Raw genomic sequence first — 27,609 nt, 5'->3', positions numbered from 1 at the left:
GCAGACACAGAGCACGCAGCCTGCTGCGCAGAGCCCTCCAGTGGGTTCTTGTCGCGGTATATTTTCCCCCGGAGTGAAAGCCAGGTCAGCCAGACCCTTTTTAACCTGGAATCCTACTATGTAGGCAAAATTCACTCTCTCATTTGATTCAGGTCTCTGCTCAGTGTCACTTACCTGACAGCCCTCCCCTTGGCTGCCCTGTTTGGAACACCTTACACCGCTGCCCTGCCTGCAGACCCCTCACCTCTTACCCACTTTATGTTTACATGGTACTTAATATAGTATATCTGACATAGTCTCTATTTACATGTTTGTTTAAAAATGTGACTTGTCCCACTGACATCAGAGCTGTGGTGTGTTACCCCACTGGCTGTGTCAGGCACAACTCACAGGGGGCCAATCATAGACACGTTGCTGTGGATGGATGGTACCACCTAGAGTTGCCCCTGCAGTTTCTTAAGAGATTTAGCTCCATGGGGGCAGAGATTTCATCTATTTTCTTCATTGTTGCATCTCTGATACTTTGGACACAGCCTGGCAGGATGGATGGATGGATGGATGGATGCCTGAACTGATTCTTGAAGGATGAATGGGTGAAGATGGAGAGAAAAGGCATCACAGCCGTAAGACAAAGAACTATGAGCCGTGAGCCAAGCAAGAGAAGTATGTCCTGTTCTCGAGGAGAGGGGTCTCTGGAGGAAGGGGCTTCAAGCTCAGTCACTCCCAGGGCCGACAACCTCCCTCTTAGCCGTAAGACTGAAGCCAGGACCTAGGGAAAGAGGCATGGGCCCTGCATATCCAGAAGCAGAGACACGCTGGTGTGCAGGTTTCCCCGGACACCAGAAAGCAGGAAACTGTGATTCATCGGCAGCTGGTGCTTGGCTTCTGGAACATGGCCTCCCACAGGCAGCCTTCTGCCTTGTCACATTTAATAGAGGGCTTTTCAGGCTAGTCCTGAAAGGTGGTATTTAATGCGCTGCACGCCAGAAGATCAGCCCCGCCCTGCTCTGCCCTTCCCAGAATCAGATGTTCAAATCCACGCCCCCTCCCTACCAACTACCAGCAGATACTGTGGGCAGCTACCACCGGGGTCCCGGCTCTTTCTGTTCTCAGGGGCCAGCATGTTTCTAAAAAATAAGCCCACCAGAAGGCAAGAGCTGATGTGACTTTTTTCTTTTCTTCCTTACAGTTAGTACTGTGTTTGCCTTTTAACTGGCACTTTCAAAACCGTGTTCTTTGGAACTCTAGCCCAGAGGGGTTTTGTTAGAGGCTGAGCCCAAAGGAGATTCCCAGGTGTAGTGAGTTTAGAAAATTCTGGGTTAAACAGAAGCAAAGATCGTTTTTATGTCAGGAATTCCCAGATCCTTTACTCTGCTGATGTGTAATGTGAATATTCAAGAGGGGAACTGAGTTTGATCTCTTCCAAATTTAGACCCTTCATTTTGCGAGACATTTGACAAAGGGACTCCTCCTCAGAAGACACCTTAGGAAATGTGATTTACGACAGTGACGCTCTCCACGCCTGGTTGTGCTGAGTGGTTCTTGTGGAATGTGAGGTCTAGTCAACCTCAGATGGAAATGGGGCTCGAGATGAGCTGAACTCTCAAATTCACACAACCAACAGGCGTGGAGGTTAGACCCAAGGTTTCCTGACTTCCTGTCCAGCATTCGCTCCAGCAAACACACTTCTGTCACGTTTTTAAACACGTTCACCCTGTAGAATCCATGACACCCCATAATCAGATGCAATTTAGAAAGAACCTGAGGACCTAGCTCTCCAGGATTCCCTTTCTTCATGCAGGAAGTGTGAGTGTGAAAGCCTAAAGAACCATCCCCTCCCCAAACAGTGAATTTTATGATACATAACTTTTAAGAATTTAATAAAAGTCACACCTTTAAAAGAAAAAAGACAATACCCTGCCTCTCCCAGGATTACCAAGAGGAGCAAATAGTCGACAGATATGAACAGTGACGAACTCCGTACAAAATTCATCGTTTAAATACCTTGAAAGAAAATGAACTCTCTCATTAAAAACTCAACAGAAATCAAACAGCAAGGGTAGGCCAGAGACCGCCCGTTCCTTCCAGGATGACAGCAGTGACCTAAAGAGACTTATGCTCAGCACGGCTCACGTCCTTGGATCAGTGCTGTACAACAATAAAATGCCCAGAGTCAGACAGATGCAGCTTCCGATTCTTGCCCATTTGCTAGCCACACGACTTAACCTCTCCAAGCCTCAGTTTCCTCATCTATAAATTGGGGATAACTGTCCCTGCCTCACAGGGCCGTGGGAGAACCCCACGGGGTACATATATAAAGCACTTTGCCCACGCCCACCAGTGGTGACTACTCAGCTGAGTTACACATTGTTTATTCTGTGCCATTTTCTGTAGCAGGAAGTACAATCAATATTTGCTTAAGGAAAGTATATGTGCAGCTAAAAGACATAGGCCAGTGGGGGAGACTGAGTCATAACCAGACCTTTGCACTCCAGTGTGGGAAGGGCTGGGACAGAGGGGTGGTGGGAGCAGAGGACTCCACTCCAGCCCTTCCAGGGGAATCATGCCTATTCTGAGCTTGAGTTAGGAATGAGTTAGGAATTAGCCACATGGCAAAGGAGAGAAGAGACTGCAGAGAGAGGGAATGGTGGGGCAAAGGTACGGGGTTCGGGGGAGCCTGGTGTGCTTGGGGGTCTGTAAGTGGTTTCCCTGGCTGAAGTATGACCTCAGGGTGGTCAGGCTGGAGGGGCAAGCAGGTGCTGGCTCATGGGGACTCTAAGGCCACAAGCTGGGGCAAGGCTAGGCTGGTGTCGATGCTAATGAAAGGGCTTTCATCACGGAAGAATTCAAACCTACAAAAGTTTCTGAACTGAAGCATCATCCAAAAACTGGGCAGAAGTGGAACAAGAGGAACTGATAACCTTTACATTTTCCTCCAAGCGGGGATTTCTCAATAAGAGTAGGCGTCAGCCGCGTTTACAAAATGTATGAAGAGTCTTAAAATTGTTCACGACTTTTTTTTTTTTTCTTTTGCGGTACGCGGGCCTCTCACTGTTGTGGCCTCTCCCGCTGCGGAGCACGGGCTCCAGACGCACAGGCTCAGTGGCCATGGCTCACGGGCCCAGCCGCTCCGCGGCATGTGGGATCTTCCTGGACCGGGGCACGAACCCGTGTCCCCTGCATCGGCAGGCGGACCCTCATCCACTGCGCTACCAGGGAAGCCCTTGTTCACGACTTTTGACCTAGAAATCTGATGCTGAGAATTTGTCTTCGGGAAAATATCCCAAACAGAGTCAAAGAATTATACACAAAGAGGTGAACCAGAATTACAGACAATCTTGCAACCACACCACTAATGGGGTGACATACAGCTACTAAAATATTCTCCAGGAATATTTAAGGATAAATAAGAGCACTAGACAATAAAATGTTAGGTGGGAAAGCAAAATACCAAACTCTCCACAAGGTAGATCTTTCTGGTAGTTCTTGACCTGAGGTGCCTCCCTATGTCCCCGTGGCCCCTTGCACACATCTCCCCAACAATACTCATCACACCACGGTCACTGTTCAAGTGCCCATCTCCTGCTGGGCTGGACACCCCTCCACGGCCAGGACAGCCCTGTGTGAGTCATCTCCAAATCCCCAGGGACCAGGCATAAACCTTACACAGTGCTTAGCAAGTGTTTGCTGAGTGGGCGGAGAGCGGGTGATAGCCAGGAGGCAAGGAGAGAGGCAGGGAGAAAAAGAGAGTGTTTGAAATGACAGAGGGAGTGAGGATAGAAGAGGAAAGTGAGATAAAGGAGTGATAAAAGGGAAGGGAATATGAAGGAAAGAGGGAAGAACGAAAGGGAGGAAATGGGGAGGGGAGAAATAAAGGAAAAAGGAGGAAAGAGTAGACTGACAGATCAGAAACCTCTCTTCTCTGCTTTTAGAATTCCCTGAAAGCCTAACCCTGTGGCTTGGGAACAGAAGCCTGCTTAATGCAAAGCCTACCTAATACAGATGAGGCTGGAAGGCCTTCTCACAAGGGGCCCACCTAAACCTCATCACTTCTCTATTGCCAAATATCCTGGGAGTCAGAGGAGTAGCCCAGAGAAGGGAAGGCCTTCTTCTCCAAACCTACCGTTAATCTCCGCTCCAGCCCAACCAGGAGGAAAGAGCTGGTGTTGGCGGGATGGATGCCTTTGCTCTCTTCACAATCATTAACTGCTATGTTGAGTGCCGCTTACAAAAATGAACCTTTAAAGCTTCAGACATTCTTACCCACACAACAGCAAAATAAACAACAGTCGGCCTCAACCAGGAGGGGAGGTCTGGATCACAGTGCATCTTTTGCATCACTGTCTGTCCCTGAGTGAAGCATGACGCCTCCCTGCATTCTGTTCTCCCTCCTTTCCTGCATGGTGGGAATAAAGTCGGTCGTTTCCAATCCAAAGTCAGAGGAGTAGAAAACTCATTACGGTCTGCGGAGCCTCGGAAGAAAAAAGAGGTGCTACTCTCATCAAACCAACAACTTACCCCCTAGTTTAGCAACCTTGGCTAAACCTTGGCTAAACAATCACTAGTTTAGCAACCTTGGCTCTCTGAAAAACTGTAGAGAACAAAAGCTGTTATTACAGAGACAGAGAAAGGCAGTGACTTTATCATCAAGGAGAAGATGTTTGATCTGGGTTCTGAAATATGAGAAGTTCATGAAGCCGAAAAAATGAAGGAGAAGGAGAACAGTCCAGCAAAATACATAGTATATACACAGCAGTGTTCTGCAGTTTCCAGGTTCCACGCTGTAAACGAGGAAAGCAAAGGGGAATGTTGTGCTGTCCGTGGTCCTGAAACACCACTGGGCACTGGGACAGTGAGGTTTCTCCAAACCCTGGGACCCTGTCCCTCTCCCTCCTACCTCACCCAGGCTTGGAGTTCCTCACTGCTTTTCTTTCTCGGCTCACAGGCATATCTGTAATCTTTACATTGCCACGGAACAAAAACAATCATAGATTATGTTTCACAATGTATGTAGTTGGTTTCAAATACATTTCACTCTGAGTGCCATCCTATCAATACTTTAATTATCCCACCCAGGAAGTTGTGGGGAGGGCATGTGACACTCCCATGTCCCCTCTCCTACAATTCTTCACTAATACACACATCGGAATCTGGGGTCAGTGAATGAATGAGTGCCAAAAACGGATCTCAGAGGTCTGGCCTTCACACGAAAAGGGCAGCTCCATCCCGGGGCTGCAGGCGCACACAGATTCTCATGAGGCTGCCTGATTTATCTGTGGGAAGGGGCTCAGAGAAATTAAATGAAAAGTTACTCCTGGAAAGATGAAGAATATCTTCCTCTCCAAAGGGTAATAGTGAAAACGAGTCTCAAAAAGATAAGGGAAGCCGCATTTGGTAGAAATGTGCTTGCCCGTGCATTGAGTGCAGGTGAAACGGCTTTCTCGTAAGGCAAGATGTCAAGGTGAGTTCTGAAAGTTATTAGTCCTTCAGACTCTACAAGTCACTGACACTAAGGCTCACGCTGCAACTCAAACATTCAATAGGACAGGTAGGCACACCCCTCACTCATGCAAGTACAACTCACAACATGGCACCAGAGCCTAGATTAATCCTGAAAATCCACTGGGATTGTCTGCTAAAAACTCCAATCCAGGTGTTTTTGTCAAGATTTTCATTTGCCAGGTCTAGTTTATGGGCCAGGAATTTGTTATTAACAAACATGTAGGATAATCTTGATGGAGACCCTCGGTGGTAGATTGTGTTATTTCTTTCACAATCCTTCCTGCCTTCCCACACTTGCCATGTTCCAATGTGGGTGCAGGGCTCTCCCAGCCGCACTGACTGTGGGTGTGCCTACTCGAGTTGCTTTGACCAACAGAATGAGAGTGGATGTGACTGCACCAGTCTGAGCACGAGCTTTTAAGAGGCAGGTGGGTTCCAGCTCCATTTCTTGAGAGTCCATCCTCCACCATGAAAACCACAAGACCCAAGGAATGGTGTCTCCTTCAGTCTGAGTCCCAGTATGAGATGCTATGAGGAGCATGCCTGACCCAAAAAGAAGCCTGAAGATAAATCTAGCTAAGCCCTCCTAAGTCCCTGCCACCCGCAGACCTGTGAACAACAAACAACTATTTGCTATTGTAAGCCACGGAATTACAAGGTTGTTTGTTACGTGGCATTATTGCATCAAAGCGAATTGATACACCTTCCAAATTCTGTGCTGGGAGTCACAGACACCGTGATTGCTGTCTGAGAGATTTTCCAGCTCAAATACTTCATAAACCCAGGACTCTGTTCCTTCCTTTCATGACCAGAGCCCCCTTCCTCCCTGGCTCCGCTCACAGATCGCCCAACCAGACTCCTTGCGGTGGCAAGTGCTGCCTGCAGTGCAGCTGCACGCTCTTATTATTTATTCACAGAAACCCAGTCCATTTGCCTTTGATTCTGCCTCAGGGGACGGCCTGTCAGCCGGTGGTGCTTTGCCACACTTTTCAGGAAAGCAACCCTGGAAGCGGCAACAGGCCTGAGATTGAATATAACGAGCACACATTTGTTCCCACCTGCATGGGTCAAGGACACAGTGGCATTTTCCTCCTTCATGAATCAGAAATACAGGAGGTCGGGCTTCCCTGGTGGCGCAGTGGTTGGGAGTCCGCCTGCCGATGCAGGGGACGCGGGTTCGTGCCCCGGTCCGGGAAGATCCCACATGCCGTGGAGCGGCTGGGCCCGTGAGCCATGGCCGCTGAGCCTGCGCGTCCGGAGCCTGTGCTCCGCAACGGGAGAGGCAACAACAGCGAGAGGCCCGCGTATCGCATAAACAAAAAAACAAAAAAACACACAAAGAAATACAGGAGGTCTCCATGGATTGCAGGCCTTTTCTGTGAGCTGAGGCCCATTTCCATGACAACTGCAATTTTAACAGCGAGATTTCAAGCTCCATTGTACCTGACAGACATTCAGGAAATATTCCCTGATGGAGTATCTGGCGTTAACATAACACACCTCTGTCATGACCCCAGGAGTGGGCAAGGCCTTCAGGCTCCCTATAGAAGGATGATGCTGGCTAAATCTGTATATACGTGTAGACCCACTTCTGCATTTTTTCATCTCTGCCTTTTACCTTATATAAAGCAATCTGAACAGGAATCCTTGGCCTTCAAGAAAACCACATTCCTGAGTACACACTAAGTATCACTTCTGCATTACATGGGTTTTCATGTTTAATTCTGAAGTCACCTTAAGAAGTGGGTATTATGGCTACAAATAAGGAAACTCAGAGAAGGGAAGTGATTCTGTCCAAGGTCACACAGCCAGGAGACGGTGGAGTCAGATGTGAACCTAGTCACCTGGTACCTACAAAGTGACGGTCCAGCATCCCGTGGTAGTTATCCCGGTGTTCTCCTCACTCTACCTAGTTAAGATGTCTGAGCCTCAGTTCCTTCCTTTGAAAAACGGGAATAAGCAGGAATAGACCATACATCTCAAGCCCATTCCCAACGCCATGCACCTCACCGGTCCTTCTGACAGGATGGTTGCGACTGTGGCCAAAAGGGAGTAAGGCAGATTAAAGGGCTCTGGAAGTTGGAAAGGGCTCTCCAGTATTAAGACATTCAAGGCAGAGCCCTGTTCACCTGATAAACACTGACAACGCCTCCTGTAAGCCAGATGCTTCTACAACTATTATCTCATTCAATACTCATTTAACAAAGAGGCAGCGCTGTCTGCTGGTTAAGGACACGGCAGTAGAGGCCAGAACACCTGAGCTCTAATCGGGTCCCGCACTTACTACCCTTGTGCCTTAGGCACGTTGACCTCTCTGCGCTTCAGTGTTCCATCTATAACGCAGAGCGTGGTTTTGAAAGTAAAATGAATTAATGCGTGGACAGAGCTCAGTGCCTGATTTTTAAAGTCTTCCCATTGTGGGGAGATAAATCTCATTCAAATGCCCAGTTCCATCTTCAGCTTCTCTCTAACCTCTCACACCCCAAACCCAACTCTTTTGTAGACCTTGCTGCATCTGCTCCATTGTTCTCATACCCCCCTGCTGATTTCCACCTCCCACAGCACCTGCTCCAGGTCAGCCCTCCCCACCTGTCTCCCTGCTGCCTGCCTTGTCCCCTCCACACGACAGCCAGTGACCTTTCTGGTCACAAATGCAACTATGGCGTGCCTCTCCTTAAACCCTTCACCAGCTTGTCCTCACATGCAGGACAAAGTATGCCCTCCCAGGCTCTGGCCTGACCCCTGCCCTCTCCTGGCCTTGTGCTATACTCGTATACTCACACTATATGCTGGCTCTCTGAGCTGCACTTTCACACCCTGTGCCTTTGTCTGTGGCATCTGCTACCTGGATTTCTTGCAACTCACCTTGTCAGGGGCAGTGTCCTGCTTCCAGGAACATGTGCTTACCTCCTGGAGTTCCTAAAGCGTAAAGCTTGCACCCTTGTTAGCATTGTTTCCCAACTGCACAGAACTTCGTCTATTGGCTCATTTTTATATGTCCGTTTCCCGCATGAGACTATGAGATCCTTCACACCAGAGACTACAGCTTGTTCCCACATAGCTTCTTAGCTGGGTGACCTGCGGCAATAACGTAATCTCTGTGTTTCCGTTGTTTTTTGTTTTCTTTCTATTAGTGGAGCTACTCAAAGTACCCAACTCACAGGATTACTTAAGATGAGTAACAGCTCACGACACAACGAATACCAGCCTATGAAGCCCAGTGCTCTCTGATGAATGTTCTGTGGCTGTGCATTTGAGGAAGCTGGGAAAAGTTTCCATTGTTTTTATCAGTTTCTCAAAGGAGTCTATGGACCCGGAAAGTATTTAAACCAGTTTAAAAGGTGCCCAATAATTAAAGTTTTATTTTGGATCCATTTTGTTCTACATGCTCAGAAATAAAGGACAGCAAAAAGAAAAAAAGCAGAAAAGAAGGGAAAAAAGGAGAGAAAAATCCAAACACTGTACTTGGAAATTGCAGTAAAGAACTGGGGCTATTTTGGAAAAGAGAAGGTCCTAAGTAACTGAGAAATATTGTCCAGAGCCTCTAGGAATATCAGTGTGGAAGAGGAAGAAACCTGTGGAAAATTCTGAGGGCAAAAGGTAGACTCTCCCTTCTACATGCAAAAGACTTTCCAACAACACAGCTGTCCAAGAGTAAAGCAGGCTGCTGTGTGAAGTGGTGAGATCTCCCTGCCACTGGAGGTGGGCAAGGAGAGGTACTTGCAATTCCTACACTAGAGGGGAGACTGGGGGTGGGGAAGAAGCAATGGACACTCCTTTCTGCCGCCTCAAATGCACAAACACAGAAAAATTTACATAATTTAAAAGGTTCCTTTCAACTTCGAGGTTGTATAAGTCAAATATTTGCTTCGGATTTAAACCCTAAGGGGCTATGAATATGGTCTGATATAAAGTACACGGCAGCATAATTTGGGGACAGGTACAAAATCTCGAACAGCCACCTCTTTGCTTTATGCAATTCTGCATCAGAACCGTGGAGTTTTCCCATGGAATTGACCCCAAGTTCTAACGCCAAGCAGTTATTCGGTCAAGACCCTGGGGAAATGTGTACTTTAATGATTCAACATATATATATGGAAGATTCCTCTTGTAAAAGCTTGCTTTCAGTGTGAAATGCAGTGAAGCCCATTAATATGCCAGGCCTGCCTTCTCCCCACTGCCAAAGTACCACTTGGGAAGTCTTTATTTTTTACCTCCAGAAACCCTTCACGCCACCCTCATCTCCTTCTGGATGGTAACTACCTAAATGCTAAATCCATGGATAGGACATTTGTTAAGGTCAAATGCAAGAGTATCTTGAGACCTCACTCAGCAAAGATGCAAAGCTTGCAATCTAGTGGTTTTTGTTTGTTTGTTTTGCGGTACGCGGGCCTCTCACTGTTGTAGCCTCTCCTGTCGCGGAGCACAGGCTCCGGACACGCAGGCCCAGCGGCCACGGCTCACGGGCCCAGCCGCTCCACGGCATGTGGGATCTTCTCGGACCGGGGCACGAACCCGCGTCCCCCGCATCGGCAGGCGGACTCCCAACCACTGCGCCACCAGGGAAGCCCTGCAATCTAGTTTTTATTCATCCACTCACAGAATATGGAGTCCCTGCTATGAGTCACCAATGCATAAGAGTGCTCCTGAGGAGATGCTGAGGAAAAGTAGATGTTGTCCCAATCCTCCAAGTGTGCACAGTCAAGTGGACAAACCAAAGTTACCCAAGTGGGAGTGCACCTGGGGCACAGGCCCAAGGAAGGAGTAGGAAGCTGAAACTTCATACGTCCATAGCCATCACTTCCCTCCTATTTACTCTGTTTACTCTTGTTTTCTAGACCAGCCTCTCTGTGAAGTATCCTAGATCCCATTCCATTTCCTAAGCCACCCATTCAGAGTTGTCTTTTCTCACTAAGAGCAAAGTTAGGATTTGGTCTTTGCATCTCTCTACGGCAATGAATCTCAAACTTTCTGTGTTCAGGACATAGTGACCAATGGTATAAAAATTTGCAGCAGTCTTGAAGGGATTAAAGACATAAAACACCACCAAATGAGTCAGCAGCAATCACTACCATGTCATCCCAACTACAGTGTGACTGTGTCCATCTCAGAGGGCCTTTCGTGTCTCCTTAATTGAACTTGCTTACTCTTCAGCACCATGGCGCTGCGCTGTCCACTGCCCTGACCCTATTCTCTTATATGCTCAAGGGGCAAAGTCTTCTGATGTCCCCTTTCCATTACAAGAGCTTCCTTTTCCTCACAAAAAAATTAGACACTATTCCATACTGTTCCGTTCGTGAGTGCTCAGGGATCTACCTGATAGATGTTACGAGAACAAGTTTTAGACTTGGTTGTAGTAAACATAAACTTTAAATGCTGATCAAAATTTAGCAGCACATCTACACAGGATTTTTTCAGTACACCACTGTGCTCACAGCACATGGGCTGAGAACCACTGGTTGCTGGAATATCTTGCGTTTTCCTATCTTCCACCAGCGCCTCTTGTACATGGGTCCTTAATCTCTATCTCTGGGCCTTGCCTCTCACCCCCATGCCGTTCTGTGTTTCTAATTGCCCAGTGAGACGCCTCAATCTGGTGATCATTCCTAACTCTAATTCAGCCTAGGAAACAATGCAGGCCTTTTCTTTCAAACTCACCCCTTAAACTTCCTGACCACCTCGTTATCAGCTCCAACAGGTGTTTATTAGCATCTCCAATGGGCCACGATGTTCACATTTAATCCTCATATATCTGCTCCAGAAAGACTAACACTGGGCTCTTTGCCATCAGTTTAGGCCTTGATCATGCAACTTGCTGTGGCCAATGGTTATGAGCAGATATGAAATGTACCATAGCTGAGCAGGACTTCTTAAAGGCATTTGTGCTTCAAGCCTCTGCTCCTTCAGCCTGTGTCTCAAGGTGAGGAGATCCAAGGGGCAGACCCATTGCTCGCAACAGCCAGGGGCAAAGCCACAGCCAATCCAGGTCCTCATGTAACATGAGCAAGAAATAAATGTATGTTGCTGAAAACCACTGAGACTTCGGATTGTTTGCTATGGAACAAAGCTAACTAATATACCATCTTGCAGTAAGAATAATAACCGCTAACCCATTGAGCATGTACTATGTGCAGGTACTATTCTAAATATCTCACATATATTAAGTCATTTAATTCTCAAGGGGAAAAAACCCCTATGGAGTATTACTATTATTACCACTTTACAAATTAGAAAATTGCTGCATAGAGAAAATAAGTGATTTGCCAAAATTACACAGCAAGTAAGTGGAGCAGCTAGGATTCAAATCCCAATAGTCTGGCTTCAGAATCCACATTCTTCCATGTTGCCTTCATTATACCATCCTCCCAGTTCAAGAACTTCCAGAGGCTTCCTATTACCCACAGAATCAAGTCAGAATATCCTATAACTAGGAGCTGAATTATCTAATCTAACTCCGTAAAGAAAAGGAATCTGAGACCTAGAGAACTGACTTGTCCAAGATCAAACACCCCATTTGCATTTAAGCCAGACTTAGAACCCATGGGCTATTTCCATCACTTTGGGTGCATTCTGCCTGACTTCCAAAGCCTTGTAGAATTCCCCAGTCCCCCAGCCATTCAAATTTATTTCAAGATCCTCACCCTCGGATTTAGCTATATAAAACTCTTATTCTCTTCTGACAACATTCACTCCCCAGCCCAGGTCTCGACCCTGCTGTTCCACCTGCCTTGCATGTTCTTCCTTTGTCTCCACCAATCAAATCCCTCAACACCTAGCTCATGCCATCCCCTAAGCCCCAAGAGGGCACCTCTTCTTGCTTCTGCCAATGCTGAGCCCTCCCTTCCCTGAACTTCTCTAACACCTGTGCTCTATTCCACACTTACCCTTTGGTCATTTTTAAGTCGTTCCATGTATGTGCAATTTTTCACTTAGATGGAAAGGTCAGGATCATGAAATACGTATTTTTCAACTGCTCATGACACCTTGCACAGCTCAAGGAACAAAACGGTTAAGATATGCAGTTAACGGTCGTTGATTACCTGCCATTCTGAATTTTCATCTCCTCAAAGAGAGCCTGAGTTCGGGGAAGGGAACTATCGTCTATCTGTTAGCCGCTTACTATGTGCCTGGTACATTCACATATGTCATATCATGTGTTTCTGGGTAGTCAGTCTTGGCCAAGTTCATTACAAGACACAGGCAATCAGGGCTCAGTTGGCATCGTTATGTTATGGAAGATGTCACAACTCAGTATCACTTGTATGCTCACAAACACTTTTTAAGAATGTAATTTAAAATAATTCTTCCCCAAAGAAAATGGCCCACTTCTTCCTGTCTGATCATGAACTTGACCTAACTGAGAATGTCTGCTTCTCTGCCCTGGATGACAGAAGCTCTGAATCAGGACCATATGTCCAGAAGCACACCCCCAGTGGTCCAAATCACTGGCAGGTTTGGTCTCTGCTTTTCCTTGAGTCTCAGCCTTGCTATTCTACTTCCCTCTGATTTCACTATATGCAGGATAAATCACTCTAGGCGTCTCAAATCCTTTGCATAAAAATGCAATGAGGGCTTCCCTGGTGGCGCAGTGGTTGAGAGTCCGCCTGCCGATGCAGGGGACACAGGTTCGTGCCCCGGTCCGGGAAGATCCCACATGCCGCGGAGCGGCTGGGCCCGTGAGCTATGGCCGCTGGGCCCGCATGTCTGGAGCCTGTGCTCCGCAATGGGAGAGACCACAGCGGCGAGAAGCCAGTGTACCGAAAAAAAAAAAAAAAAAGCCAATGAGATAAACTAGATACTTATAAGGTAGGCTGAATGCTATCCTCAGGAAGAAGCAAGTTTTTTGCATATTTGTCCATTAGAATAACTAATTCAGTCCGATGTAATTTTTATTTAATAATCTTTCTCTTCTCTGCTCATCTTTACTGTTTTACTGTTTGATCTAACACACACACACACACACACACACACACACACACACGCAAACACACAGATTTCAATCAGACAGTGACTCTCTTACCAGGCAGACCAGCCCATCTACCCTCCCTGCTTGAACAGGACCTCTTCATTCCTCCACAAGCCATTGAAGAAGCTTCCAAGTCTCTCTAATCCTGTTTACTCTTTGGGAAACAGGCTGCCTTCCTCACAGGACTGTTCTGAAAACCCAATGAAAGATCACGGAAATCCTTCTGAATGCTGTAATGGTCTGCAAACTCATGATGTCTTCTCTGTAATAACAATACTTCATAACCATGGTGGTGGACACTCCTGCCTCCCCCTTCAGTGGCTCTGTTGGGACAGCTGCTTCTGCAGGGCCACGAGCCCTGTGCCTTTGTTTGCTCAGAGCCACGCCCAGGATGCCCCTACTCACTTAACCACCGCAGTGGGCACCGAAAAACCATTTTAACTAAATTAATCCCGGCTATGCCATTAGTTTTTGAAAAAAAAGCCATACATGAAAGAGAGCTTTATTAATGTTTTAAACAATCCTTGGGGGCAGAAGCCAAGTGTTTTGGCTTCTTCCCTCTTCTCTAGCAGGCTACTCTAGCATCTCAGAAAAAGGCTGAGGCAGAGAAAAGAGGAAAAGACACCATAGTCAACATGAGTAGAGCATTTTTGTGATTCAGCCGTGCCCCTGCCTCTGTCCACACTGTGCCCTGTCTGGAGTGTCCCTTTTCCTCCTCTGCTCACATACTCTCTCTCCTATCTCTAATTTCACTGCTGAATCTGAGACCTTACCCCCTTTGTTCAGATGAGCAAACTGAGGCTCACAGGAGGAGTGACCCAACATCAAGCAGGTGGGGACCTGGAGATGCAGCTGACAGCTGTATCTTGGTCCTTTCTTAAGCCCCACTGGGTCCCTCCACAGGCCACACATACCGTGGCTGCCAAAAACATCTTAACCGTCTCCAGGATTTGCTCTAACTGCACAGAGAAGCCACACTTGGTCACAGAGGTCAGGCTCCTGCAATGCTGACTTTCCTTCAGTTTCTCCAACGGGCCACACTCTTTTGCCACAGAACCACTCCCTCCTCACCCACCAGGACTAGGCTGGGTGTCCCTGCTGTGGTCTCCTCAGCCTCCTGTACTTCCCCTTATAACACCCCCCCACCAACATTTTGTGGCTATTTCAGGCTGAAATGTCAGCCTTTGCTAAACTCTGTGAAGGCAAAGGGCATGCCCATCTCTTGCCCACTTTCCTTAGCACCCAGACAGCGGCAGGCACAGACCAGGTGCTTATTATTAACTTACCAAATGAGTTCTATTGATTGAACAGGTTAAGGGTGCAGCATGTGGAAAGCCACAATGCCTATCCATCCATTTTCTGGTTCCTGTCAGACCACGTACATTATCAGCAAAAGGTCCTCAGGAAGCTGTGGGTCCTACAGAGGAGCTCCATCCAAGTCCATCCTCTCTGGCTTCTCCCTTAAACCACACATTTTTCTAGCTGGAGCGGACTATGTGGGCCAAATTAAACACAAATGTTTCATCAAGGACAGCTTTCCCAGGAAATAAGGCGCATTTTCAGCATCTCTCCTCCCCATGCTATTGAAGCTGTGGGATCCACTCCGTGTGATTCTCTTTTTTTTTTTTGTGGTACGCGGGCCTCTCACTGCTGTGGCCTCTCCTGTTGCGGAGCACAGGCTCCGGACGCACAGGCTCAGCGGCCATGGCTCACGGGCCCAGCCGCTCCGCGGCATGTGGGATCCTCCCGGACCGGGGCATGAACCCGTGTCCCCTGCATCGGCAGGTGGACTCTCAACCACTGCGCCACCAGGGAAGCCCCCATGTGATTCTCTTTTACACATGCGTTGACTACCTGCTTCGCACAAAAGACTAAAGCAGCAGGATCAGCCAGCAGTTCTGAAGCCCTTACTGTGTGCCTACGAAACACTAAGCACTTTGCCAGTGTCCTCTCAGATGCTCAAGGGTCCTGTGAAATGGCCAGTGCTAAGCCCACTTTGGATATAAGAGCACGGAGGCTCAGAAAGGAGGCAGAGCAGAGATGCACACCCAGATCCGTCTGCTGCAAAAGCCTGGGCAGTTTATCTCCACTCCAGAGGGCCACAGTCTGCAGGCAGGGTGACCGCTGCGGCTGTGCAGGCAGAACTACGCAACTCTGGAGGCACTGTTCCCAGACACCTGCCTCAAAGACCATCTGGCTAAACGTGCTTCTTGGAAACCGGGATCCTGAATGGGGCATAGACCTGCTATGGGCAATAGTCACAAAGGTACCCTGGGTTCCTGACTCATCAGTCATTGCATCCCCTCTACCTCCATCTCCTGCCTCAGTTCCCCTGGGGTCAGGGTTGAAGAGGAGGAAAGCCCGACCGGCGTATGCAAATATCCAGTTCGTTCCTCCCACACTGCCTAGCCCAGGGCAACCACATCCCTTCCATTGATGCTTAGCCGACTACAGTGTTAAGGGATTGGTCACTTACACTGCTGTGTCTCAGACGGCAAGGATTAGGGATGGGCAAGAGGTGGTCCCCACCGTCAGGGGGCACGTCTCTGGACGGTAACTCAGCAAAGGTCTGCTGACAAGACCTGAAGCTGGGCGGAAGAGTTTTCTAAGAGAGACTCAATCCAGAATTGGGCAGAATGCAGGGCTGTTCTGGGGAGGCAAAGGGTCCCAGTTCTTTCCCAACCTTCCTCTCAATTGCCTCCCCAACCAGTGCTCCAGCCTCTGAGAACTTTATGTGGACAATGCCTGCTTCGAAAGATTTATTGAGAAGATTCAAGAAAACAAGATCCACAATATACTGGGCAGGCAAGTGGGAAATGTCAGCTTCTTCACCCCTACCCACGGCTGCCCTCTCCAAGGTGTTCTGGGACCATCCTTGAGCCTGGATTCTGGATAAAGGAGGATGCTAGGTCTCCTGCCCTCAAGCCTCAAGCACTGCCCTGGAGGATTCCATCATGCCTTCCAGCACCTGGCTGCTCAGATATCAGCCACCCAAGGCCCATGGGCTTCACCAGCACCTGTGGTCCACATCCCTCAGGAATGGTTTGGTTCAACTCTGGTGCCAGACAGGGAATGAGGCGGAGGCCAGGTCTCTGGACCCGCTGTGTCCTCAGCTCCCCACCCTGAGACAAAGCATAAAGACCAGGGATCCTTTGTTTCCGGCCACACCCAGAGACACCGAGAACTGCTCAGCCACCGCCACCATTCCCACCCCCCAGTGTTAACCCTTCCCGGGACACAGCCGCCAGGGCCGCCCCATCAGGTTATTTTTAGCTGCAGTGAGGAATGGGAGGGGCTCCTCCATCATGGCGCTGTCTCTAGGTCCAGACTTCCACTTCATCGGTTTGGGCGGGGAGTGGCGGGGGGGGGAGTGGGGGAGGGGCGGTGGTCGATCATTTTCCTTACTCTGGCGGGGAAGAAACGCTGCCGCGAGGTGCAACAGCTAGACTGTGCAAAGGGCGCCCGCTGGAGGCTCAGCTCCAGGGCCGGAGGGAGGGGGTTCGGACACCGAGCCCCTCCCTCTTTTGTTCAGCTCCGCATCCTCCGGGTCCAAGCCATCCGCTGCAAGCCCGCGGGAAGAGGGACCCGAGGCTCCCGCCCCGCCCCGCCACGCCGGGCTGCCCTCCCCCGCATTGTCCCCAGAGGCTGGGGGGAGGAGGCTGCAAGGCCGAGACCGGCCCCGCCCCACCCGCCGCGACGCAGGAAAGCCCCTCGGGGGCCTCCCGTTAGGTCCCCCAGCGGATCCCGACCCCGGCGGCGACCACCACCACCTCGCCAAGAGCGGCGGGGCCAGGGCGGGGGCCCAGCTTACCGTGATATGCGGAATGCTCTTCTTGCCCTGGTAAGACATGGCCCCCCTCTGGCGCCCTCCGCCCGGCCGGTGGACCTGTGGGGCTGGCTTTCGCCCTGGATGGCTGTCTCTCGGTCCCGCTCCCCGCGGGCGCGGTGACAAAGGCCCGGGATCAGTGAAGAGAGGGACGGAGGCTCGGCGCCCGCGGCTGCCCACGCGCTCGGCTGCCCCGGCTGCTCGGCCCGCTCGCCGCCGCTGCCGCTCCGGCTGCCAGCACCGCCCGGCTCCGCGAGGAGGGCGGGAGGAGGAGGGAGAGGCGAGGGCGGGAGGAGGGGGCTGCAGACAGACAGCTCCTCCCGGCGGCGCGCAGCCGAGCGCGATTCGCCCCTCTCGGCTCGAACCAGGAAGCGCTTCCCTTCAGATCTCCCCCACTCCGCCCCCCGCCCCCGCCCCTCCCCAACCAACCAGCCCCGCCGACCCCCACCCCGCGCACACGCCCTCTGCTGGGCCCCGGCCTCGCTCTCGGATTGGGTAGGTCTGGTTTTCAGGGCTCCTTTAAAAGCCAGAGATGAACTTCGGGTGCGCAGGCAGAGGCCGTGGGCAGCGCCACAGGTGTGCAGCAGTGCATCTGCAGGCCTCCCCAACATCTGCGTGGGGGAGGGAGTGTGGGCCTGGTGCCCAGAACCCGCCCCGGCTGCTGGTGCGCTCGAGGCCCTCCAGGATCCAGCCCAGGCCTCTCGTTCCACAGCCTGCGTTAGTCCCTCCGCTGCGCCACTCCCTGAATAGACCGAGCACATCTCCAGCCCCAAGTCCAAGCCTTTATTCAAACTGTGTCCTCTCTCTGAATATCTTACCTCAGACAGAAGTCTATCTATTCTCCCAGACTCACCTCCTAGGGCTTCTCCATAAAACCTTTCCCTGCCACTCCTCCCACCCCCATCATTGAACCAGCCTCCCTCCCTCCCTGCAGCAGGGACCCCAGAGACAAAGGCCTAATTAGTGACTGACCTGCTCTACTGCCTGCAGCCCCTCTCTCATCACAGGGCCCCCTGCCATTGGGGCCACCGGCTTATCCCCAGAGCCTTGTCTACCAGACAGTGCTTGCTGATTGCAGAGCCAGACCATTGGCACTAAGGAGCCCAGAGCCCCTAGGACAGGCTAGCGGTCAGGAGGGGAAAAAGGATGTCCTGGTTCCCAGTGGAGAGTGGACACCAGCCCCAGCGCCCATAATCCAGGTGTTGCTTTGGGGAGAGGTGGGCAGGAGTCCTGGGCTAGCTTGATTAACTTCTTGACAGAAGAGGAAAGATGGAAGAGGGGGAAAGCGGGGGAGCCCTAGTAAGCCCCCATAGGGCTAGACAGGTGCCTCCCAAATCCAGGCAGATTAAAATGCCAACCTTCTACTTTCTGCCTATAAAACCCAAACCCACAGGCTCGGTAAAAAGACCCCACCTTCTTTACTTCCAGCTGCCACACAGAGGGCGGGGTGCCAGGCCTGGTGAAGCTCCCGCCACTCAGGTTAGGGCCTGAAGCCTTTACCTCCACTGCCACCTGGAGGCCAGTCCTCCAGTCCAGGACAGAAGGCCAGAGACGCCTGGGCCTTAAAGTGGAGATAGGGTTTTATGTTCACAAAACAGAAACGGCTTAGTATCCCAGGAACACTAGGCCATAAGTTTCCCATTTCACAGGGGCGAAATTGAGGCTTACAGAGGTAGAATGAAATCTTAGATACAAAGCATGTGAGCTGCAGCAGAGCAGTATCTGGAAGCCAGGTTCCTGCACAACTTGTCTAGAGCTCACTCTTGGCTCTGAGTTGGGTCCTAAATTCTTGTTGCTGACCGGAAATTGCAGGTCTCCCTCTCTCTGACACTACATCCCCTTCCTCAGCGTTGCTAAGGGCTAGGTTCCACGAACCAGGGCCCCTCCCAGGCTTCAGTTTGGGCAGGGAAGCTCCAGGATTGGAGAGGAGACCTCCTGCGTATAGGGGGAGGGGCACTCGTCTGCTATTGGCCAAACAGACCACCGCTCCCAAGCGGACTTCCCGGGTACAAAGCGCCGCAGTTGCACAGCCTCGGGCCTCGGCAAACGCTGCGCCTGCGCCGCAGAAACCCCTCCTCCCTCCCCGGGAAAGAGCTTTACGGGCGCGGGGGAAGGGCCCCGGCACCCTCTGCAAAGCTCAGGAGCAGCGAGGCCCGCCGGCCCCCGAACCCGAACCCCGTGGCTGCTCGGTCCGCAGAAAGTAAAACTCTCCCCCACAAGGGAGACCGCGAGCACCTAGGCTCCACAGTTCCGAACCTCGCGTGCTCCTGGAGCCCTTGGCGCGCCGGAGGCGCTGCCTTTTGTCCAGTACCCGAGAAGCCATGGAGAAAGGGGAGAAGGCTAGAGGGGGAGAAGAAAGAGGAGTGGGAGAGGTGAAGGGATCAGCGTCCCCAGGGGCCGAGGCGCGGCTGTGGAGCCGTCCCAGACAGAGCCCAGGGGCGATGCTGGCTTTGGTGACATTGACTGCAGGTCCGTCAGGGACGCTCTTGCACAGCTCCCGGCCGTGCACAAAGCTCTCTCGCCTCCCTGATACTCCACCACGCCTTGAGAGAGGCTGGGAGATGCCACCCCCATTTCACAGATGAAGAAGCTGAGGCTCAAGAGGACGCCCAGCCTTGACTGGAAACTAGGATTCTCCGGTATTGGCCCCGGCTTCTTGGTCCGCGGCCCCGAAGCCTCCCGCTCGGGCTGTGAAGCCTGGATCCCAAGCGAGGTCGGACACTAGGGAAGGAGGTGGGCAGGGCAAGATATAGAAGGGATAGGGACAAGGAGACGGGATCCTCTCGGTATCTCCATTCCTTGCACACACACCCCCACAGACACACACACCCTCACTGTAGACTTTCATCTCGCGAGGCTCAGGATTCAGGACCACGGAGAGTTCCCGAGCTACCGAGACTGAAGACCCGGGGCGTGGGGGTGGGGGCAGGAGGAGACCCACTATTGGGTCGTAGCAGCCACAGGCCAGCCCAGCCCCACCCCCACTCCTCCAGGAAGCCCTCCCAGATTTCTGTCCAGATCAAACTCTGCCTCCTCCGCGCTCACTGTATGCCTCTCAGAGCATTTAAGGGGAGAAGGGTTAATAAAAATGATGATAAGGATCAAACTCAAATAAACAACAAACACTTATTGTATGCTCACTACCTAGCGGCATTAACTGATTTAATTTTCACAATGAATTTGTTACCCACCCTGGCCTAGGGTGGGGCCGGAGTGCTAAACAGGGAACCCAGCACCTATCAGGGGCCTGGGACCTGAGCAGTGCTCAGACATGGAGTTCTGGGGTAAGGCTACAGCTCGTCGGCCCTCGGGTGCTCCAACTTCCGTTTTCCAAGCACCTCACCCATATATCCCAAAGCTGGGTCGTCTACCCATCTTCCCCCAATGCTCTGGCGACCCCAGCTAAAGGGAGATGAGCCATAGGGCCCACGGCCTGGCGTTCCCTCTCCCTGATGTTTCCCCACTTTCGTGGGGGGGGGACCTCCAAGTCTAGGAGGCTACTGACCCCGGTTCAAACCCCCTCTCTGCCTCCAACTTGCTCTGTGAAGTGAGCACAGAGGCGTTGTGCTGTGGGACTCAGGAGCATCCTCTGAAGATGTCGGTGATTGCGGCTAGCGGTTTCCAGTTCTGTCTGCCCCACGATCTAAATCTTTAACCAAATCCTTGCCCCGGAAAATACAGAGGGAGCACTCAGGAATGGCTTAAGCTTTAAGCCATGTGACCACAGGCATTTCACTGAACCTCTCCCAGCGCCTGGTACATAGTAGGTGCTCTATAATTCCTCATGAGTGAGTGAATACATGAAGGGATGAATGCGGAACAGAGCTCCCTGTCTTTTCGTAAAGCAGAAAATGAGGATCCTTGGATGAAATTAACCCCAGAGGTCCCTCTGCGCTTTAAGGGACCATGTGGCGGCTTTAGCCAACTTACTTCCCTTCTCAGAACCTCGCTCTCCCTTTCTGCAGTGGAGGAGCGGGGGTGCTGGATCTCGAAAGACCCTTTGGAGTCTCACGGACTATGCTGGCCAACGCTGACCGAGTCGCACAACCTCTCCGAACCTCCTGAATGATAGGGTGGGGGAGGGGCGTTCCGTAGCTCTCCCAAGCCTGGCCGCAGTGGCCCCAGCACTCCTGCCCGGGCACTGCCCTCGGGCGGCCCCACGCCCAGCGACCCGAGGGTCCCGTCCCCTCCGTCCGGCCCACGCGCGCCCCGAAGGTACCTGGGCATTGTCCCGGCCGAGTGGCAGGGCGCGGGGCGCGGGGCAGCGGATGCGCAGCGCAGTTGGTCGCTCGTCGCGCTCGCCCGGCGAACTGACTGCCGAGCCCGAGGGATCGCTCACGTCGCTGGCCGTGTCCTCGCTGCCCCCGGGCCCCGGCAGGCCGACCGCGTCGAGCCGGCCAGCACTGCGCGGTGTGCGCGCGGAGCCTCGGCGGCCCACGCTGTACGCGTCGAAGTCGATGGTCTTATTCTCGTAGGCGCCCTCCACCGCGGCGAACATGCCGCCGTACTTCTGGCGCGGGGTCTGCGCCGCGCTGCCCGGCCGCGCCAGGTACACGGGCAGGTCGTCCTCCGTGTTCCACGCGCGCCGCCGATCCGCCATACCGGTCCAAAGCCGGCAGCCCGCCCGCGCTCCCGCCCACCCGCGGCCCTAGCCACCGCTGTGTGCCGAGCTCAGCGCTCCGTGAGGGCCGAGTCTGCCCAGGCGAGACTGCGGCCCGAGGAGGGGAGGGGCGGGGCGGGGCGGGACGCGAGGCGGGGCGGGGCAGGGGCGGGGCCTCCGGGCGGCTGTCTGAGAGCGCAGCGGCAGGCTACAAAGGACCGGGAGGCGGGGACCGCAGCGAGGGCGGGGAGGGACCGTGACGAGCCCTCGCCGCAGCGCGGAGGGCGGGCAGCAGAACCGCAGTGCCCTCGCCGCCCACCCCGCTCCCCGCCCCCAGGCTGAGCGCGGGACGCGAGGAGTGCGAGGGTTGCTAACCGCGAGCACGCACACACACAAGCTCCCGGGGCACACACAGGTTGGTACTAGCACACCAGACAATTATGCCATACAAACACGTGAGAATTGCACAAACATGCTGGCACACACAAGAGTCGATTACACTACACACTCCCTAGACATATGTAGGCTCTTTCACGCACATCAGAGACAATTTTGCACACACATACATGCTTGTACATATTCCTAGTCAGACACACACACACACACACACACACACACACACACACACACACACACAGACACCAGAAATTCTCAGTCACGCAACCCAGCGCATAGACAGAAACACTCTGAGATTGATTGCACAGCCAGAGAGAGACTCTCACACACTGGACACTGCATTCATTCACTCAGCACCATTACATTGAGTGCTCTGCTGGTGCCTGGCACGTTGTTGGCACTGGGGACAGTACTGTGAACAAAATAGACCGAGTTCTGCCCTCTGGGAGCTGACATCCTAAGGAGGAAAGAGACAAACAGACACATAGTGTACCGGGCAGTGCTGCACACCAGGAAGGATGAAACAGCAAAGAAAGAGGGATTCTTTCCTGTGCTGGGTCCACATTCACACTGACAGACAACAGAAGAACACACTTACATGTGAACCAACGACTCACACATGTACACGAGGCTCATGCCTGCAACATCCACACAACAAAGAGATTTTCACACCGAAGGCAAACTCACAAGATGACTCCACGCGCATAAACCCCGACAGGACGCCCACACACAAATCCACACCAGAAATATGGGCAGTCGGGAGCTTAAATAGAAACACTCCAGAAAAAGACACACAAAGAGATAGATCATCTCACACACGTGCACACACTCCTGTCAGTCACCCAGACAAATATTCCCCATTCCAGGGTCACTTCCCATGACCCCTGATGCAGCGTACCCCTGCTGAGCTAGGAGCTTGCAGCCTGGGAGTCCCAGGCTTCCTCTGACTAGGGCCAGGGTGAAGGGCGAGGGACCTGGGGGTCACTCTGCTGGGGCTCCCCTCTACCCCTCTTCAAAGCCAGGTGCCATGTGCCTTCCCTAGATACCCTTGCTCGTTTCTCCCTGATCATTATCAGGCAGAGAGTCCTAAGAGTCTCCAGGGACATGGTGGTCCCAGCTGCTCTTTCTGGATGGGTGGAATCACCAGCTGCCGACCCACTCCTCGAGCAAGTTCAGACATGCGGCAACAGGCTGGGTGGGGACCCAGCTGGGAACTTCAGTGCCTTGTGCTGCACCCCACCTCTCACCCTGCCAGCTTCCAGTGCTGGGAACTGTCCCTTCAGTACCCGGCCTCACCAGCTCCAGGAGTCCCAGACTCTGCAAGACCCTGGGTGCAGCGCAAGTGTGTTTTTAATGAAACCTTCTATCTGTCCTGTGAAATACTGTTCCCAGCACATTCCAGGCAAGGAAATTTCCTGTTGAAGACCACATAGAAACTTCTAAAGCTCCAAAACTATTTGTGGTGACCAAACTCATAGAAACATCAGAGAAACCAAGAATCTGAGTTAGATGAAATTTTGAGGTCAATCCTCGTACTTGGTTGCCTGAATCTGCTCTCACATCTTGAGGAGACTGTCTCTCCAGCTTTGCTTAAATACCGCTGGTGATGGAGATCTCACTACTTTCCAAGAAAACCCTTTTCATTGGGAGAAAGGGTAGGCAGTTGTCAAGATTAGGAGGGAGTAACACAGAGGGAGGAGAGAAAGAGTTGTCTTTGTGCAGAAGCAAGAAAGTATAAGAATAATTCCCACCTACAGGGTTTACTACATGCCAAGGACCATTGTAGACTTTTTACATACAGTTACTCTTTTAAGACTCACAAAGACCTTTGAGATATGTACCGTTTTAGCCACCTTTTACAAATGAGAAAACTGAGTCTCAGGGAGATAAGTACCTTGTCTAGGGTCACAGCTGGTAAATGATGCCACTTTGAATTGAAACACAGTAGTCTGGTCCCAGAGTCTGCATCTTAACCAGTATCATTTTCCCTCCCCCAAGAAGCCTGGCTGAAGAGCTCCCACTGGGAAAGGGGAGACAAAGGCATGAACCTGGCATAGTTAGAAGAGACTAGATTTTTGAGTTTGAATCCTGTCCTCCATGCAACCTTGGGCAACTAATCATTCCACATTCATCCAACACACATCTTGGGCACCCACTGTGTCACTGACTTTATTTTCCTCCTGACTTTACTAGAGAAGGGGGATCTGACTTTTATTGAGCTCCTACCATAGGTCAGGGTCTATGAACACACTGTTTATTTCCACACATTACATCGTGCTTTCAGCAGCCCCCTTGGGAGATGTTGTCCCCTCCGTTTCTAGGCTGGAATGCTGGGGATGACAAAGCTTCAACCTACTTCTCAAGTTAACCTCCAGGAAGTGACCATGCTGGGATTCCAACTCAGGCTTGTCTGAGTTCTTTCTACAACATCTCCTCATCTCAAGACCAGTAAACCCAGTGTAACAGAAGAAGGGAGGCAGGAAAAAAAGCCAGGGTATAAGTTAGGAAATGCACCCACCAGCCTGCAGGGAGACCAAGGGGAGCAGCGTCTGTCAGAGGCCAATAGAGGAAAGCCCAGGAGACCTGAGCAAACTGCACTTGGTCCAGAGGATGGCTGTCACCTTCCCCTCCTGCCCTCTGATGGCTCTCAGTCCTCCAGGGAAGGAGTGCTCATAAGTGGATTAAACCATGACATCTGGTGAAGGACAGGCCTCTGGCTATCCTGTCAGATCAGGAAGGCTTCGGGGTGAGGGCAGCGAACAGAGTGGGCAGGGAGAGGACAGGAGATGCCACTCAGCTCTGATCCGTCAGGACTTTTTTGGCAAGTACACACACAAAAAAAGATTTTTTAAAAAACCTCGTAAGTTATAAAAATGAGAAAAAGGGAATTGTAGTTTATTGTTAGGTGCATAACACTCAGCAAATCTGTGAGGCAAGTAATGGATTAGCGCACTCATTGTGGAAATAAGGAAAAAGGTTCAGAGAAGTAAAGCAACCTCCCTAAAGTTATATGGCCAGAAAGTGGCAGGGATCCAGTGCAAATGCAGGCCTGTTTGATTCTAAAATGTTTGTTTTCCTCTGCTGCCTCCAAATCAGTTCATAGGGGATTGTGGTGGGCAGAATAATGATGCCCTTTTCACAAAGACGTTTACCTCCTAATCCCAGAACCTGTTCTGTATATATGTTACCTTACATTGCAAAAGGTAACTTGCAGATGTGATAAAGTTCAGGATCTTGAGATGGGGAGATTATCCTGGTTTATCCAGGTTGGCCTAATGTAATCACAAGAGTCCGTAATAAGTGAAAGAGGGAAGGAGACAGGAGGGTCAGAGTCAGAGAAGGAGATGTGACAACAGAAGCAGGTGCCACAGCCACAGCAAGATTTGCAGATGCAATGCTGTTGGCTTTGAAGACGGAGGAAGGGAGCCCGAGCCCAAGAATGCTGGCAGCTTACAGAATCTGGAAAAGGCAAGGAAGCCAATTCTTCCCTACAGTCTCCAGTAAGAACACAGCCTGCCAATACCTTGATTTATAGCCCAGTGAGACCCGTTCCGGACCTCTCTTCTCCATAACTGTAAGATATTAAATATGTGCTGTTTTAAGCCCCTAGATTCATGGAAATTTGTTACAGCAAAAATGGTAAACCAATGCAGGCATATAACGGATCGTACAGGACATCACTCGATCACTTGTGAGAAGTGGATTTGACTTCTGGGAAGATCATTTATTCCCCACCAACAATGAAGAGTCTTGGGTTCGTTGCCTTTTTGTATTGTGTTAGGGTCGACAACACTATGTAAGGAACCATCAATAAGTTAAACATTCAAAAAAGAAGAAAACAACTTTAACTGTGAAAAAGGATACATTTTAATGTACAAAATTACACAAATTATACATTTAACTAACATAGAAAAATACATCTTGGTAACAAGAGAAAATGCCAGCCTATTTTACACAAGATTGAGCAATCATTACAAATCTTGAAAACACAGAAATGGGTATTGAGTCCGATTCACAACTGGTCAGGAATCTGATGGGCATCTCCGAGGACTGATTGCTCTGTTCATTTCACTGCAGGCAGGAGTTTGGGGACAGCCACTGCTCCAGGACCCAAGGGAGGGTCCCACTGCAAAACATCCAAAAGGAAGTGGGGTCCGCCTATGTTGCCAGACCACTTCCATGTGAACCAATGCTTCTGACCGAGGGGAGGGGCAGAGCATGGACTGCCAAAATTCTGACCCGGTGTTGAGTAATAGAGATGTATAATATAGGAGTCCTTTTAGATTCATGCAATTGCAAGGTGTCTAGTTATTGTGCATTTGGGATCCAGGAGGAAAGTACACAGTTTCCAAACTGATGTCTGTGCTTCACAGCTTTCATGTGATATCTGCCCAGGATTCAACCTGGAAGAGTGAGGAGACCGGGGAGGTTCTGCCAGAATGAACTCACGAGCCACATTCGTCACCTTTGCCAGTGACACCCAAGTCCCTTTCCTGCTTCACCAGAAAAGTTGGTTGTGCAAATCTGAACGTTGGGAGATCATCTCAGTCACCCAGCTGAGGTTGGTGGTGCATGTCCCACCATGGCACTGAAATGTGTCTGGACCATTTTCAAAATGTTGAGGGAAGGTTCTCAATGTTCACAGAGCACTAATATGTGCTGAGTGCTTTTAAAAAAAAACCTGTGCTCTCTCATTAAGGCTCACACCTTCCCTAATGTTTCCCTGGAGGACATTGAGACTGCGAGAGGTAAGTATTCCGTTCAAGCTTGCACAACCAGTTGGTGGCAGAGTCATAGTTCCAACCCCAGGTATCTGGCCCATAACCCATTCTCCAATGTCTGTGACAGGCAGAACTTGTCCTTGTCCCGATGTAAAGTCTAAGAGTTAATAGTTATAACATTGCTGCATAGATATTTATTGTCCCCATCACTTTCAATGTCCTATTTGCAAACAATGTGTTATATCACTTTACTTTAAAAAGAAAATATGGATAGAGTTGATACCGAGTTTTCAGCACATTCGTCTTTCTCTTCCCTTATTCTACCACCATATAAAGGTATCATCAGTCTACCTTTGGGCATAGCCTGATGATGTTTTTCAAAGACAAAAAAAATCATTATTAAAGCAAACCTTATTTTGATGGTATCAATTCCCGCATTAGTCTTCCCACGACTCTATGTAATACCTTTATGCCAAGGATGCAGACGTCAGATTGGACGGGAGCTGTGCTTGCTGAAACCAGAGTAGGATTTAGAGAAACGGGATAAAGCAAGCCCAATCCTTCCATCCTAAGCCTATTGACTTTTTAAAAGCAGTTT

The 27,609-nt window shown here is 50.9% G+C and overlaps 1 protein-coding gene across 2 annotated transcripts in view; it reads right to left on the bottom strand.

Moving 5' to 3' along the window:
• CRMP1 (collapsin response mediator protein 1) overlaps nucleotides 1–21,922 on the bottom strand; it is a 68,657-nt gene extending 46,735 nt beyond the window's left edge. The window contains exon 1 of one of the 2 annotated variants that reach the window (XM_079920373.1): nucleotides 21,514–21,922. In XM_079920373.1, the coding sequence (XP_079776499.1) occupies nucleotides 21,514–21,894 (381 nt within the window). In that variant the 5' untranslated portion in view covers nucleotides 21,895–21,922. Of the gene's footprint in view, nucleotides 1–17,279; nucleotides 17,643–21,513 lie in introns of those variants that run through there. The other variant, XM_079920374.1, reaches the window with a different exon arrangement.
• Nucleotides 21,923–27,609: the final 5,687 nt, after the last annotated feature.

Source organism: Stenella coeruleoalba (genome assembly GCF_951394435.1).
Source record: "Stenella coeruleoalba genome assembly, chromosome: 4".
In the NCBI taxonomy this organism is placed as follows: Eukaryota; Metazoa; Chordata; class Mammalia; order Artiodactyla; family Delphinidae; genus Stenella; species Stenella coeruleoalba.
This window is presented reverse-complemented; position numbering and strand designations above follow the sequence as displayed.